The sequence below is a fragment of the Thamnophis sirtalis genome, unplaced genomic scaffold (genome assembly GCF_051295495.1).
Source record: "Thamnophis sirtalis isolate CommonGarterSnake01/CBP01778 unplaced genomic scaffold, rThaSir2_p1.2 scaffold_3, whole genome shotgun sequence".
Lineage (NCBI taxonomy): Eukaryota > Metazoa > Chordata > Lepidosauria > Squamata > Natricidae > Thamnophis > Thamnophis sirtalis.
Window position 1 is genome coordinate 142,225,431 of NW_028261383.1, and position 16,760 is coordinate 142,242,190.

Consider the following 16,760-nt stretch of genomic DNA (forward strand, 5'->3'; position numbering starts at 1 on the left):
GTAATAATTGATGTGGCAATGCATTATTTAGAATCCAGGATGGTGTCCCAGTCTGTGTACTTCTTGAGAATAATGAAAAAGCATAGTGTGAAAACTGACACCACCATTCAGTCATGCAGAGACTTAAGAGGTGGTTTATAGCTTTCAGGATTATTAAGTATTTGACCAATCTGCATGGCTAGAGAGAAGTGTGAAGATGGAAAAGGTGGGGGCAAGAGCGTTATTGTTGGTCTACTCTTGTAAGACAGACTTTGGGTTCCATTTGTCTGATCTGGATCAGTAAGTGGATAAATTTAATTATCTTCTTGCTCATTCAGAAACTTAGACACTGTGTGTCTTCTCCTTTTGTGAGTAGGGGTGAGCATTCCTTCAGACTGGGATTGAAGTGGTATGGCAAGTTCCGAGGTCTCTTCTCCATCCTGTCTCAGGTGTTCCATTGTCTTCTAAAGATTTGTTTTGAGTGCAACAGGAACAAAAATAATAAGTGGCTTAGCTTGATGTCTTCTGCCCTCCCAATTTTAATTTCATTGATTAAATTTGTTTTCAAATAAACACTTTAGAACCATCCATTGGGTCACAGACCAGTCCCTAAAATTAAACTTGTGAATGTCATTATTTATCTCCACTTAATCTGATGTTGGAACCTTGGGTGTGTCTTCCTGGATGATCTTGTGACATTCAAAGTGCACAGTCTGTCGAAATTGCCAACAAGCTGCTATAACGTGTTGATGTTTTGGGCCTTTTTAAAGATCAATATTCTCTATCAAATTTGTGGAGGCTGTACAGCAACACAGCAAATGTTCTGAATATACAATATACTGAAACATATCTAACATTCTACCAATAGGCAACAACAATTCTAAGGAGATGTGTTAAAAGTTGGGTTTTGTCTAGTATCTAAAATTTGCTCCATGTCTTCATCCAGAGTTGGCCATCATGCCTCTAGCTTAGAGGTGAACACAATATAGACTAGCCAAGAAGGTGGTAGCATTGACCAGTTTGTTTGTCTTATCTGAGTGTATTATGATTATGGATCTTTTAGCCATAGCCCAGGCAAAAACAGATAGTGTGACATCTTTATGGCTAAGCTATGGCTGTGAGCTCTACAGTGTACTAAATCTCTATCCGAATCTCTTGAGTGCTTGGGAGATTTTCCCGATCCTTGTATACTATGTCCCTGTGATTAGTACTGCTCCTTGAGCATCCAATGGAGTAAATTGAAAAGCTCTAAGAATAACTATGAAGAGTTGGTGGTGCTGCATTTAGAGACCTGCCTTAGAATCAAGGGCCAGCTTTGGATTTTTAAATTATATCTAAATTGTAAAAATAACTCAATGATTGAAATTACGATGTGCCAACTAAACTCAGATAGCTTTACCGCTGAGCATGTATAAGACTGAACAGTTCAACAACTGTTGCAATGATAAGAAGTTTTTTTATCAATGTTTATTGCAGCACATAGGTGAACAAAGTGCAACCATGTGTGATATAAAAGTAAGTAATCTGAGGTGTTATGGCAAACATTTTCTCTGAATATATTTTATTTCACAAAATAGAGACAGGGCAGTCTAACGAGAATACTACATTAGCAGAGGTCAAGAGCAGTCAGTTCAGTAGGAGACACTCACTGGGATCAGAGGTTTAGTCTTCCAAGCTTTCGGACTCATGCTGGAGCCCATCCTCAGGGAATTTCTCTCTCTCAGAAGTTCCCTGAGGATGGGCTCCAGCATGAATCCAAAAGCTTGGAAGACCTCTGGTCCCGATGAGCGACCCAGATTGGATCCTGTATCATTATCCTGGGACATGTATATTTGCCTTCATTTGTCAGTGCATAAGAAACTGAAGGGGAAAAAAAGATGTTTTGTGTAATGTGTGTAATTTTTAATTTCTGGTTCAGGTAAGCATCCCCCCCCCCACAACCTGATGGTCTTCAAAGATGTTGAATTATAATTTCATTTCCATCCTGAAGAATTATACTGATTGAGAAGAGATGCAATCTGCAATGTCCCAAACTGAGAAAATCTGTCCTAAAATTGATGCATTTGCACAATTATGGGTCAGCTAGGAAATCCTTTTTTTTCCCAAGTTGTGGAAAATTCTAAAACAACTGTTTGATATACTCTTCAATATGCACATTATTTAAAGGGTAAGCACTGAATTGTATATTCACTGCTTACCCTTTAAATAATGTGCATATTGAAGAGTATTGTAGTCAGTGTAATGATTAATTCAGCTGTATCCATGATTCAGCTACATCCAGAATGAGGGATTGAGGAAACCTGTTTGGCAGAATTGAATGAAGTTCCCTCAGGAACTTCCAGGTAAAGTAGCCGGAGGCAAAATGTGTGTCCAAAATATTATGCCTCACTCCCCACAAGCAGCCGTATTTCTCATTTGCTTTGGTAGACTCCCAAATCTTTGACTGTACATTCCCAGGGAGTTTATACTTCCTCAAATTACAGGACATACCACTGGCCCTGAAAAACAACTCATTCTCCAGATGCCAACATATCAAGCCAGAACATGCCCACGCTAATTTTCTTTGCAATAATGCCCCTCTACCAACTGTTGCCTCTCTTGGGTATGAACTGAAGGAGAATTAAAAGGCATGAGTTGTCCTCTGCTGGTGAAAACTGGAAATTGGTCTGAAGGCCTTTATTTTAGCATTTGCAGCTTGGAATATGATGTTTCCTCTTAAGCAACCTTTTGTCTTTTTAAGGCTTGGGTTAATTCAAAACCCAAATTAGAACCCCCTAAACCTTTTCAATTGGTAGCAAACCTCTGGGCAAGAATCCAAAGAATGTCCCCAGCTGCTTGGATATTCCCTTAGAATTATGCTTGTGTGCCTTAGTCCAGAGACAACTTTTAATAGGAAAAGAACCTGCCCTGTGAGGTATCTACTAGGTCAAAGCCTCAAGCAGCCACTGAGAAATGATTCAAGAAGACTTCAGTTATCATTGTCTCTCTCAACTGGAGTCCTGCAAAAGATGAATCAATTAAAGGTGTTTTAATGATAATTAGCAATAGGAAAAATGCTTTAGACATTTGAGAAAAACCAGTTAAGCTATTCTGAATGTACTGGATTTAGGAATTTTACAATAAAAGGTACATTAATGTATGTGCCTAGATGAACTTGGACGACTTATTTTCTCTCAGCCCAAACTTTATTATTATTGTGGGGAAAATAGGAGGAAAGGATGTTAGGTATGTTTGCTGCCTTGAGTTATTTATAAATAATAATAAAGGGATAAAAATCTAATAAATAAAATGAAATTGATGCTTAATATGTGTTTCCTGTTTTCTCCTATCTTTGAAGCAAAATGTCATGAATTTCAGTCAGAACATGAAGTTCTTTATCTTCACTGTATAACTGAATATCACTCAGGTTATATCTATCTGATAATTGTGGGTTAATAATGATAGCCATTTCATTTCTCCAATAATTTTCTTCTCCTCAAAGATCTGTTGTTCCTTTAAAAATGTAAAGTGATTCACCCCAGCCCATTTCTGTTTAGTTTCCCACAATGTCAGTGTTCATTCTCCACATGACTGCTCTGACATCATTTTTTTTTGTTTCTTATCATATTAGCATTGGGACTATTCATATTTAACCTCTGCTCTTCCTTAATACTTAATCTTGTATTGATGATCTCACCAAATTTCATACAGTTGTTAAATAAAAACTAAGCTAAAACTTATATTTCTGTGGGAATGCTTTCAAGCTTGCCTCCATTCCACTACTACAGAATAAGGGTAATCTCTGCAGTTAGAAGTTTAGATGATTTTCATCAGATGGGGGCAGCAGAAAATGGAGTTGGGATTGCTCATTTTAACTACAAATATAAATTCAACCTATAGTTCAAAGATTACATCAAAGTGCTATGTTATGAGGACTCTTTTAAGATTTAAAAATGCTGCATCCTTAATTTCTAATTCTTCTCTATGAATATCCTTAACTTGGAAACCTTTGAGTTTCAAAACGTTTCAATTTTGTGATTTTTTACATGCACAAAACAATCTCGCAAGTAATGATGGATTAATTACCTTAGATATTGGCAGGTTTAATTATAAGGTACTTCACCTTCGTTTACCAAAGTGGAATTTCCATTTTCCACTGTCAGGGCCTCCTTTCCACATGAAGCTATTCGTAAGGGTATCTATTTCTGCTATGGTCTTACAAACATTGAAATCTTAACCTAAGAACTCTTTTTCAAGAGCAGTACAGTAATGCATTCGTTATCACCTGAAGGTTTTTATGTCTGCATCTCTGACCCTTTGACAGCAGAAAACACATTACTCTTTCTTAGATCGGGAAGTGAAACCCCCCCAAAATTTGCAGGAGGGTAATAGCAACCCAGTTCTGTACGGCTGCCAAGCAAGCCATATGGAGGAGATCAAGAAGCACTGATGATGTTACCTAGTTGGGTGAAGAAACGTCTGCAAGAAAACAAGCAAGGTCAGAGAGCACCAAGGACCCCCCAATTCAACCCTGCACTAGAAATATTCTCCTTTATTGGGATCGCGAAATTGCCCGAGTCGAGTTCGATTCGAAGGGACGGCGTGTGTTACCCAGCTGCTCAACCCCCTCGGTGCAGAGTTAGGACCAAAGCGACGCAAAATAGACTCTCCGACACGTCTTATCCCCACCGCTGCCTCCTCCCGCCCGATTCCCTCCAGGACTAATAGCTCCCATTATCCTACTCCATGCACCGATCGAGGAGGATAAAGGCAAACGTTAAGCCAGCTAGGTAATCTTCCAGGAGGGAAAGAAGAGCCCGTAAACAGCGCTTGTCTTCGAGCGCGCGAGAGGGAGAACGGCGCGCGCGAAAGTGGGGGTGGGGGAGTGGGGTGAAAAAGGCTAAAAAAATTTTAAAAAGCGGATTCGCAGCAGCCCCGACCGGCCGTGACGCGCCAATCGCGTCACTCAGAAGGCTTCCCTTGACCCGGAAGTGGAAAGTGGAGGGCGGCGTTTGGCCAGGCGGGCGGAAGGCGGAAGCGGAGGCTTGCCCGAGAGGGAGTGAGGGGGCAGTCAGATGGAGGAAGAGGAGTGGCGGCGGCAGGACCCCCCCGACTTCTGGTTGCTAGGTAACAGCAGCAGGTAACTTCCCCTCTGGCCTTATTTCTGTGGCGGCTCTTGCGGCCCCGGTTGGGAGATCCCCGTCCACCCTCCCCTCCTTCTTCTCCCCCGCCACCTCAGCATGGAGCAGCTGCTCTCCACTTGTTTCCTTTCCCCACTTTCCAGCTCTGAAAGTGGGTCTCGGGGTTCTGTTTCCGTGATCGATGTGAAGAGTTGGGAATGAAACAGCCTTGCAGCTGTTTGGGCAAATGGTCTGTTGTATTTGAGGTACAATCTGTTCCCTCCCCCCTCTCTCTCGGGTTTTCTTTGCAGGATGGCTACAAGATGGCTATAACTTCACCTTCATCGAAGCCCCAGTGATTCCGGAACAGAAAAAAACACCATGAAACACCTCAGGCCTGGGACTGGAGCTTTGTGTGAACCCCAGCTAGAGTTTCCTGATTTGGCCAAGACTGTTCTGAGCCCTTGCAGCCTTTCTGATATAGGATGCAGGAAGCGAAATGTCCACTTCAAAAAAGTGTTGCTGTCGCAAAGCATCTCCTGGCTGAGAAGAGCTCTTGAGTCTTCGGAAGGCTGAGGTTTTGAAGTCAGGAGAAAGGTGCGATGGAGACAAAAATGCTTTGGAATGGCAGTTGCGATCGCGATAATGGCAGCTTGCACTTTACTGACTATAAAACTCCCAGTAATGAAACTGGCTCCTGTAACTGTCCAAGAGAGATGACTGATCTCTCTGCAGCTTATTCGGAGGAAGGGAATGACTTATGCGGCTTCAGTTGTCAGCACTGGCATTCAGAATTCAAGGAGAAGGACCCATCTCCGCTGCTGTTAGGCCAAGAAGTAGATGTTGAAGACGGCCTGGCTACAAAAACCAAGGAAGAAATCCCTGATTGCACACGGGCTCCTGGCGGAAGAAAAGTTACCCGGCAACAAAGACAACGCTCCACTCCTAAAGACAAAGGAGATGGTCATTTTGTACCCTCTGGTGGGAAACACAGACAGACTAGGAAGAGGAGTGATGGTGGGCATCATCATGTGCAAGCTGAGTTGCTGAAGCATCTGGAAGGTCTGGCCTCATTTTGCGTTTCTTGCTTCAGACTGTTCATCAGTGTAATTGTACAAGTCACTCACCGGTGTGGTGAAGGGGTGGAAGCTGGTGGGAAGATGCTGTACTCTTGCTGCTTTTTCAGCCTTCATGATTTAAACACCATTCAAACTGACGTGCAGGCTTGGATCCAGCGTGGAAGGATAGGGTGTCGAAAATTGACCCGACAGCTAACCTCATGGTTGTCATTAACTTACCGCCTGCTTAAGATGCTCTGTGCTATTCTCTTCCTGGTGCTTATGCTTCTCCTGGGTAGTATACGACTCTGCTGGAAGGTTTCCAAGTCAGTCATACTCAATATTCTGAGTAGAATGACTCATACTAGCTATGGAGCCTGGCTTCTCTCAACAATTGATTTCCCTCAAATTGGGGTCCTCTTCAGAGAATGCAGGCTTGGCAAATGGATGGCAAGTCTGCTGCTTAAGTGGCACACTGTCCCTTGGATGCCCAAAGGATTAAGGACCACCCAGTCAGGGAGCACTGCTCAGAATGATTCTCCTGGTGGATCCGGACCATTCCAGCCTGGCGAAGAGGTGGCACGTTTGTTGGCGATGGCACATACCCCTGAAGAAGAGCTCAATCCTTTTCAGGTGTTGGGCTTGGACGCCACAGCTTCAGATGTCGAATTGAAGAGAGCCTATCGGCACTTGGCAGTACTGGTGAGCATGTTTTTTTGAACCAAAAAGGTTGACTCGTGATTGGAACATGTGTGTGTTTTTTGATGAGAGAGCTTCTGTTTAAAAAAGGTGGTATTCCTTTCCCCCCCTCTCCTTGTATTACCGTAGCAAATAATTGTGACAAGAATTCAGCTCTTCCTCCTCCAAGGATTGAGAATATTGGTGGGGATTGGTTAAAGACAGTAGTAGGAGAGAGCTCCTTTCTTGTCTGGTTGACGTAGTCCAGCATTTTCAGGGTGGTGGGGAAGAGGTCTGGAATATCATGCAGTCTTTCATAGTACAATTGATTAATCTTCACTTATCACCTGCATATTGACTTACTGTATAATTATTGTACTACTTGAGGGGACAGACCAGTGATGGGATTCAAAATTTTTTACTACGGGTTCTGTGGGCATGGCTTGGTGGGCGTGGCTGGGGAAGGCTACTGAAAAATCCCCATTCCCTCCTGATCAGCTGGGACTCAGGAGGCAGAGAATAGATGGGGACGGGGCCAGTCAGAGGTGGTATTTACTGGTTCTCCGAACTACTCAAAATTTCCGCTACCGATTCTCCAGAACTGGCTGAATCCCACCTCTGGGACATACCTTTGTCAATTTCAACAAGTAAAGGAATCGACAAATACAATCATCTATAGCAGCAAGGTTGATCAAGATAACTGAGACAAATATTTTTTTCTCCTTGTTTACCCTTCTTGGCTAACAAGGGAACAGGATGTGTGGAAACTTAGTTCAACTTATCTTATCCTCCTGTCTGAGGATTGCAGTTCATTTCTCGGCTTGTAAAATTCCAGCCCTAAATCTTCAAGGTGTATTGAATGAAAATCCCATTTTTGCTTTTCTCCATCTTTCCCGGCATGAGGAAAGAGAAGGATAAATGAGCTGCTATACTACACCAAGGAGGATTGCAGATGCTGCTTCTTGAGTCTGCTAATCTCTCCCATCCCCCTCTGAAAAATTACTTTTGACCCCCCCCAAAAGCTGTGGTTTTTTGTAACTGGTTTGTTACAAGGAAAGCGCTCAATTGACAAAGAACCTTTCTACTTGAACTTCTGAACAGAAATGTTGCCTGTACAAGGAATGATCTGTAAATAAACCCTGCTTGCTCTTTTTTGGCTTTGTGGTCCCTGTGTCACATGGGAGTGAGAGTGCTGGCTTTATTTTGCAGGATGACTGTTAGGATTATTGGCAATATATAGGTAGCATATGTTTGTTTCAAATGTTTCTTTAGAAGTCTAACTTCTTTGGGGCTTTGGGATGGGGTGTCACACAGGTTCACCCAGACAAGAATGAGCACCCTCAGGCAGAGGAGGCATTCAAGGTACTGCGGGCAGCCTGGGATATTGTCAGCAATCCAGAGAAGCGGAAGGAGTATGAAATGTGAGTCAACTGAAACCTATTTGGGCTTCCTTCACTCCCAGTCAGAACCACATAGCTATATGAAGTTTGATCCGCAGACTGGGACAACGTGGACAGGCCAGTTTTCAAAGAGATTCCTCTATTTAAGGGGACAGAGAATAAATCTGAAAAGCATCAATGTTGTCAGGTAGCAACACTTATTGAAACTTGCTGGATGTTTTTCATTACTTCCCTGAGGTGTTTTTTTTTTTGTGTCTGCAATGGAAATGCGGAAACGCTGAAATTATTATTTCAAAAGCAACAACAATAAAAAAAATTGCATAAAGTTTTTTATTTTTTATTTTCAAATACATTCACAAATATACATTCTTATAAATACTATTAACATTTATCTATTAACTATTAACATTTATCACTATCTTATAAATATAGAAAACATAGGTCACTTTCTTGCCACCCCGTACCTCCATCTTATTTTGCAACAACCCTGCTCCTTCCGTCTTCTCAACCTCTCTTGTCTGCCTTCTTTCCTCCTCTCCTCCCTCTTTTCTTCTTCCCCTCTCTTTTCCCCAATCCTCCTCTCTTCTCCTCCTTCTTTACCCTCTCTCCTATTCTTACTTTCCCTCCCTTGCTTCCTCTGTCTTTCTTCCTTTCCCTCCTCATCCTCCCTCCTTTCTGTTGCAACAACAATAAAATTGACTAGGCGACATGAGGATTGTCACCTAGTCAATTTTATTATTGTTGCAACAGAAAGGAGGGAGGATGTTCATTGGTCCTTGTTTGATCTCTACATTTGAACTCATTTCAATTTGATGTAAGAATAAGATTTTGGTAATGACTATTCCCTTATTCCCCCCCCTCCAAAAAAAGTCTGATCATTCCTTTGCTTGTATGAATAATAAGTATCTGAATCATAGAAGAAAAATATTATAGAAATGATAATAAGGTACTAGAAATGATAGCATCCAAATTATCTTCCTTGATTAAAGGCCTTCTAGGAAGGAAAACCCAGGAGATAAGAGATAACAAGTTCAGAGATCAGATACTAGATAATATTCTGCCCTGACTCTCAGAACTACTAAATTACTTCAGTTTTCAGCGTGACTTTTTCTTTTAAAAAAAAATACTTTCCTTTGGAGGTGATTTTTAAATTTTTTTAATTAAAGTTCATTATAAGATAAAAATACAACATGAAACAAAAGTTAGAAAGCTAAGAAGGAGAAAAAGAGAAGTCTGAAGGCCAAGAAAATGTCCTGACTTCCCACTTTTTTTGGTGCAATAGAATACAGGGGGAAAAATACTTAAATCTTTTGTTCTGCATTTCTCAACCTTTCAAACCATTTCTATAACAGCAAAATCATTCTAATCAACCGTAACTGGAGGACCTTTGTCTCCAACAGCTTGAAGCTAATCATAAGCTGAATTTTCCTTCAAGTTACGCTTGATTACTTGTGAGCACACAGTGTAGTTTTCATAGTCCAAATACAGAAGTGGTGTCTCATTGCTATCCATGTTTTTTCTTCAGTTTTCCAGTTTAGCTTATATTCCTGGTGCTCCCTGGTGGTCTCCAGACCAAGGGATAATTATATGAAGGTCAGCCAAGTGCTATTTGGAAATGACTCTTGGCCATCTCTCGGTCATACAGGGATTCTGTTCGGGAACTCTTGGATAAGTCACTCTTTGTCCACATCCAAATGTATAGTGCCTGCCTGCACAGAAAAAATCCTGTCATTTTGGGACTCCTTGCTTGAGGTCAGGTTAATGTAAATCAGGGCTTGTGTAACCTGGGGGCTCCCTGTATGTTGACATGGCTTTGATTTCCAGTACGTGTGCACACTGCTACAACCGTAGTCAAGCTTTATGTAACTGATGCTTTTGTCTGAGATGGTATAGAGTTTCCTGCCTAGGCAAGGGTTGGACTAGAAGACCTCCAAGGTCCCTTCCAACTCTGCTATTGTATTGTATTGAAGCTCCCTTTTAAGTTCACTTGCTTTTCTTTCAGAAAGCGCATGGCAGAGACAGAGCTGACGAAGTCCATGAATGATTTCCTTTCCAAACTTCAGGATGATCTGAAGGAAGTCATGAACACAATGAAGTGTAACAAATGCCAAGGGAAGCACAAGTAAGTGGCCAGCTGTCATTATCTCTCCACTGGTGCAACAGGATGTCAGCCAGGCTATCCAAGCAGCAGGATCCTGACTTTACAGAGTCTCCGTTCATTTCTCCAATCTATCTATGGGAGAAACTACAATCTAGCCTGGTTTCTTCTGAGGGGAGTGGCAACACCAAGGTTTCTATTTCCCTTGAAGGTCTCTGGATAGTAATGTAGAATATTTTTTGCTTGAGCTGGCCTAAATCAATAATCTAACTCCGTGATGGCACGTGGAGCCATCCTTGCATGCACGCGAGCCGTTGCCCAGGTCAGCTCCACTGCGCATGCGCCTCCCCCCCAGCCAGCTGATCTTTGGGTCTCTGCTGGGAGACGCGCGCGCATGCGTGGGAGGGGGTCACACTTGCATGCACGGAGGTGGGGGGGATTCGGAGACCCTCCTGTGCCCTGTTTTTGGTCCCAGGAGGGTTAAAGGAGGCCTGTGTACCAAAACGGGGGTTGCACAGGGGGTGGGGGTAGTGCAATGCAGTCGTGCACACATATGCAAGGGCCCGGCCCTGCGGGGGGACAGGCATTGCCTTACGGGTTGTCGGCACGCGCATGTGCGTTATCGCACCTATACGTGCTTTCGGCACCTGAGGGAACAAAGATTCACCATCACTGGTCTAGCTTTTAGTTGAGGTGTCAAAGACTCTCTAAGACTGAGAGATATACTGTAGATAGTTTTTAATATACAACCATTTATTGAGTGACAGTTCAACATTACAAGGGCACTGAAAAAAGTGACTTACAACTGTTGCAATATCCCCACAGTCAAGGGATTATAAAGGTTTTGGAGAACACCAGAATCCCTGCTTCACACGAAAGATTCCTCTGCAAGCAAAGAATCTAATATCCCAAGCCCTTAAACTTTCCTTTGCTTATTTAAAAAAAAAAACACAGACACTAACTGGATAAGTTAATGGGCAGAAGTTTCTAATATATTTATGATAGTATATGGATTCATAGCTAGATGAATATATATTGTAAGTTCAAAATTTGAAAATGCTTGATTATCAGTACCCAAAGTGTGCTACCCTACAAGTGTTCAGTTATACCTCAACTACTTACTAATTTTGTTGGACATAGGATTCAATTCCCATATTTTCATTTTCTATTGGCCCTTCATCCATTTCTAAAATATTTGGTTTGGAAAAGCTTCAGTGTTTATAAGTTGAACATAAAATGTTTTCTTTACGATCCATGCCTAGATGTTATTCAGACAACCATTTGTCTGAAATGGTACATGGTCCGTGAGCAGGGCGTTGGACTAGAAGATCTACAAGATCCCTTGAAACTCTGTTATACTGTTATTTGCATTTCTGCTGAAATTAAATGCGTGTCTGTGTGTGTGCGCGGACACACACACACTGGAAACCACCAGATGCTGTAATATAATGAACATACTTGATGCTTTCTAACCTCTGAAGTTCTTTGCTGCAGGAGGTTCGAGATGGATCGTGACCCCTTGGATGGCCGATACTGTGCAGAATGTAGTAAATTTCATGCAGCTGAGGAAGGTGACTTCTGGGCAGAATCCAGTATGCTGGGATTGAAGATCACATACTTTGCCATGATGGATGGGAAGGTTTATGACATTACAGGTAATTGAATTGGCACTCTGAGAATGGAAAGTGGTAGCACAAAGTTGAAATTCAATTGAGGTTCTTGTTCTTATTTTGTCTAGGGTGTTGTATATATGTTTGTGAATACATATACGGTACTCACAGAGCAGGGTAAATTAGGGTAACTCCACATTTGTACAGTGTGTGTATATATACAGTATGTGTTTTTTCCACATCCATGTATTTGGCAGTGGTGATCCAATAAAGGATTACAGAGTAATGAGAGAGGAGAATGGTGTCTGTTAGGGAACTTAGCCTAGCAGAAATATCTGCTTATACAAAAAATGTGTTTAACTTTTGTTTCAGATATGAAACAGGCTTAAATATAATATATATAATATAAAGTTCAGATCGAATGCATAAAGCATCTTAAAGAGTGTTGCTTTCTGCTCAGCTTTAAACAGGACACAATGAAGTCTTAAAGAGAGGATTCTTTGGGAAGGGGAGAGGGAGTCCGTGAGAGAGAGAGCTTAGGCCGATGAAGGACATCTTGACCCAATAAAAAACAGAAATATTGTGGTGTGAAAACTTTCAGGCAGATGGGAGCTGAGGGGGAGGAATTACTGATCAGTAAAGGGAAGTTGGGTTATAATAGCTTGATAAAAATATGAAACCTATATGTGGCTGCTATGGAAAAAGCAAATGTGATGTTATTGGCATCGGGGAATTAATCAAGTATCTTTGTACCTTCATACAAATAAATGGCGCAATTACACTCAAAGGTACATCGTGCTATATTTCAACTCATGACTAGTTTTAGCCAGTGAACTTGGCTTCCAAAGATGTAGTGAGGGCCACCAACATGGAAGCTTTCCAAGAACTGACGTGAACCTTAGTAGGAGAGTATTATTGAGAGGAGAAGGGAAGGGAAGAACTGTGGTTACCTTGGAGATGAGAGAAGATTGCAGGGAAACAGGAGTTGCACTAAAGCAGTGATGGCTAACCTTTTTGCCATTGTGTGCCAAAAGCGGGGTGGGTGGGTGAGGGTCGTGCGTGCACGTGCCCACACCCATAATGCTATGCACCCTCACCCTGCGCATGAGCGCACAATACACACACAAACCGCTTTTTGGCGCAACGGCATGGTAGACCTATTTTTTGCACTTCCCAGGCTCCAAAGGCTTTGTGGGAGCCTAGGGAGGGCGAAAACGGCCTCTCCCCCCTCCCAGAAGCCCATTTTCCGACTTCCGGTTTGCACGTTGGGCCATTTTTCTCCCTCTGGAGGTTTCAGGAGGCTTCCTTGAAGCCTCTGGAGGGGGGAAAAACAGCCCAATGAGGAAACCGGAAGTTTGGGAAAGGAAAAATGGCTGAAAATGAATGCCAAAATCAGCTGGCCAGCATGCGCATGCACACTGGAGCTAAGAGGGCAACGTCTCGCATGTCCTAAGAAATGGCTCCACATGTCCACCTGTGGCACATGTGCTATAGGTTCACCATCATGACACTAAAGAGTGTGAGCAGCTGGAGAAGTGAACTGGAGATGCTGAGGACTCAAGCTTTTATTTCTCAATGAATTTAATTCCACAGCTGTTTTTCTGTTTCCCAGCCCTCCCCAAAAATATTTTGATCCCACTAACAGAACATACGCAATTGAAGTCTTGAGAAATTGCCAGCCAGTGGTGGGTTCAGCCGATAGGAAGCCACAGCAGAAAGAGCCGTGGATTGCTGACACGCATTGCTTCAGCCCACCTCATCCGCAACCCCCGCTTGCCGTAACAGCACCATTTCCTCATTCCGGCCGGCAAGGGCTGCGCTACTCCTTGCACTTTGTGGCAGAGATTTCCAGTCCCACCATGAGCTACCTGGCTGGTCCCATATTTCAGACTTCTAGTCACAAGATCGGCCCATTGGTCAACCTGGAGCAGCTCCTCTACCCAGGTGCGCTGCAGACCACCAAGATTTTCTCGCAGACCACTGGTTGATGACCTCTGGTCTAGGAAGAAAAATGAGATTTTTAGGATATTCCTGTCTGTTTTGTGAGGCAGATCTGGGTCAGGAACTGATAGCTGATTCCCCCCCCCCCCCCGTTTTCTGATATGCAGAATGGGCTGGTTGCCAGCGAGTGGGAATCTCTCCAGATACGCATCGAGTTCCCTATCATATCTCTTTTGGATCAAGAGGCTCTGGAGGACGCCAGAGGTTAGTATGGAATTATGTTGTTGGTTTCTTCTTAATAAATGTTTGGTTCTCATTGAGAACTGAAATCTAGGGATTTACAGTATGTATCCCATTCAGTTTGAAGAGTTTGGAGAGATCTGTTTGATCTTTTCCCCCCATTTGTACAGGCATATGCCAAGGGGTCTAGTGATTAAGGCACCAGGCTAGAATCTGAGACATTATGAATTGTAGTCCAGCCGTAGTCATGAAAGCCAGCTGGGTGATGACTTTGGCCCAGTCAGTCTCTCTCAGCCCAGCCCACCTCACAGGGAAAGGAGAAAAAAGGAGGAGGAAGGAGCATTAGATATGTTTACCAATTTTAGTTGTTTATTAAAAAATAATAAAGATGGAATTTGAATCATAAATCAATAGTCCACAATTAGCCTTATAGTAGTAGTTGTGTTAAACACAAATGTGCAGCCCTACACCTGATTGGTTGTTAATTCCAAACTAACAACAGCTTGTAACTTCCTTTTTGTTGGCTCTCATTTTTTCTCCTTTTTTAAAGAGAGTCAGACCAGGAGAATTTTCACTACAGAGGCCAGATTCTGCCTTGTCTCTTTTATACTTTTTCCATGAGAGACCTTTATACTTAAAGCAATAAGCTGATAAGAGAGTGAAACTCAGTTTACATATTCCTGGGGCTTAAAGCAGTCCAGTACGCTGGTAAGAGTGTGGAATAGCCTCGTGTGTGATAGAATTGTGAAGATGAGGAAAAACCTTGGGATTGAGAGTGAGTTAGGTGGTTATATACCATACCTTTTCTTCAATAAATAAATAAAATTTAGTACTTATAAAGGTCTTCCAAAAATAGATTTCTTTTCTTCCTGGGATGAATAGTTGCAAATTCTGAAGCTTGCCTTCCACTATATAGTTTAGCATAAAGCCGAACATAGATCTCTGCTAAAATCCAGTTCGGGATCTGATGATGTATTTGTTCTCTCCATCTGTCTTTCCTCCCCTATCCCACGCCAAAAAAGAGCTGCTTCTGACAGTAGCCCAGCTTCTGCTGCAGAACTACAGGACTTCTTCAACCGCATCTTCCAAGGGAATCCCGGGCAGATGCCAAACGGGAACTTTTTCAGCAGCCCCCAGCCCCCAGCCCCTGGGAATGTGTCGACGCCTCCTGCCTCTTCTTCAAAAGTAGACAGTAGCTTCCAGAAAGGCGATTCGAAGCAGAAACGGCGGAAAAAAGTGAGACGCCCCTTTCAGCGCTAAGGACCTGACTGAACCGGAGGGAAACCTCCCTGGTTTTTTTATCAGGTAGCAAAAGGGCTGTTTTAAAAATTGAAAAAAAGTATTCTTGAGAAGAGAGAAGCCTCCAGGCTCCTCTGGAACTCATTTCTAACCCTGTAACTTCCAGCTGGAACAAACTATTCTCCCATGCAGTCGTTAATATGGATCCTGTGATACCAAAGAACTCCTTTGGATATTTTCCTGAAAGCACTTAATGAAAATAAGGTGTGGACAATATCGAGCCTTTAAGCATCCAATTGTTTGCTTTTATAATTATCTGGCGCTACTTCTCGGGCGGGGATACCGCTTCCACCAGTTATTTTAGTTGATTGTTACTCTTGTCCACAAAAAGGCTTGGCCTGGAAATCTCTTTTGTTTCATTCCAAGGCTTTGAAGAAAAATAAAAAAAGATAGAGGACGGCTTAGTGCCCAGGGGAAGGCGTGGTTTGCCTGCGATAACTTTCAGAGTGGGTGGGCAGGAAAGGGGAGGCCCAATTCAGCAACCGTCTTCTTAACCCATCTTGGATGTTCTGCCCCTAGATTAAATGGTGAGAGGAGAGCTACTCCCTACCTGGAATTTCCTTGTGTAAAATGTTAATCAATTGCTTGCCATGCAAAGGAATTCATCCAGATTAATACTTTTAGCAAAAGACCAGGGGAGACGGAGATGCAGCCCGGTTATTGTTACTTATCGCTCAGGATTATGCCAAGTCAGTTTCTCCTTCTTGAAGGAGACCCATTGCGAGACTACTGAGAGGAGGTGTTTTGCACTACCACGCGATTCAAGAGCTGCTGGCTCTGGAGGTAAAATTTGACTGTTGTGTTCTAAGGTGCTTGGTTTGCTCTTCCTGGATCTTAGCAAGTACACGCTGTCTGTCTATGCTGGCCTAAGAAGACTGTGGTCAAGTCAGTCACGACATGGGTGTGTTAGGTGACAATTTTAGCACGGATGGCTAGCTCTACAATTGTTCAACCTCTTTTACAGAAGGTTACTTTTTTAAAAGTTCAAATTTGTATGTATATACATATATTTAATACAATGTGTACTATCATTTCTATAAATATGTATCAATGCCTTGGAGAGGCTGGCCTACAGTTTCATTCTTAGCCCATGCACCGTTGCACCCTGTGCACGATTCTGTCTTTGAGGAATTCAACGTTTAAAGATGCAGTTTAATGCTTCCCTTCTTTTATTGTGGAAACAGCTAGGTATTTGTCCTGCTACCCAGTTAGCCCTGCGCATTCCCAGACACTCCATTGAAGGGTGTTAGGGTGCAGGGCCTATGGTTATCTCCTTTCTGCCAAAACTACTTCCTCACTGTTCTGCCTAGAGCGATTGTGTGAGAAGTATATTTATTTGCTTCTCCTTTGCATTGTTA

General features: G+C 42.6%; 1 protein-coding gene across 2 annotated transcripts; it reads left to right on the plus strand.

Annotated features, from left to right (window-relative positions):
• Positions 1–4,969: 4,969 nt before the first annotated feature.
• DNAJC14 (DnaJ heat shock protein family (Hsp40) member C14) lies at positions 4,970–16,462 on the plus strand. Of its 2 annotated transcripts, none has more exons than XM_014060187.2 (7): positions 4,970–5,098; positions 5,390–6,838; positions 8,129–8,235; positions 10,217–10,336; positions 11,807–11,967; positions 14,031–14,127; positions 15,126–16,462. In XM_014060187.2, the coding sequence occupies exons 2-7, from the start codon at positions 5,681–5,683 to the stop codon at positions 15,361–15,363; spliced, it is 1,881 nt and encodes a 626-aa protein (XP_013915662.1). In that variant the 5' UTR covers positions 4,970–5,098; positions 5,390–5,680; the 3' UTR covers positions 15,364–16,462. The 2 variants fall into 2 exon arrangements, with proteins under 2 accessions (XP_013915662.1, XP_087566404.1); XM_087710278.1 differs by having other exon boundaries at positions 4,971–5,085.
• The last annotated feature ends 298 nt before the right edge of the window (positions 16,463–16,760 follow it).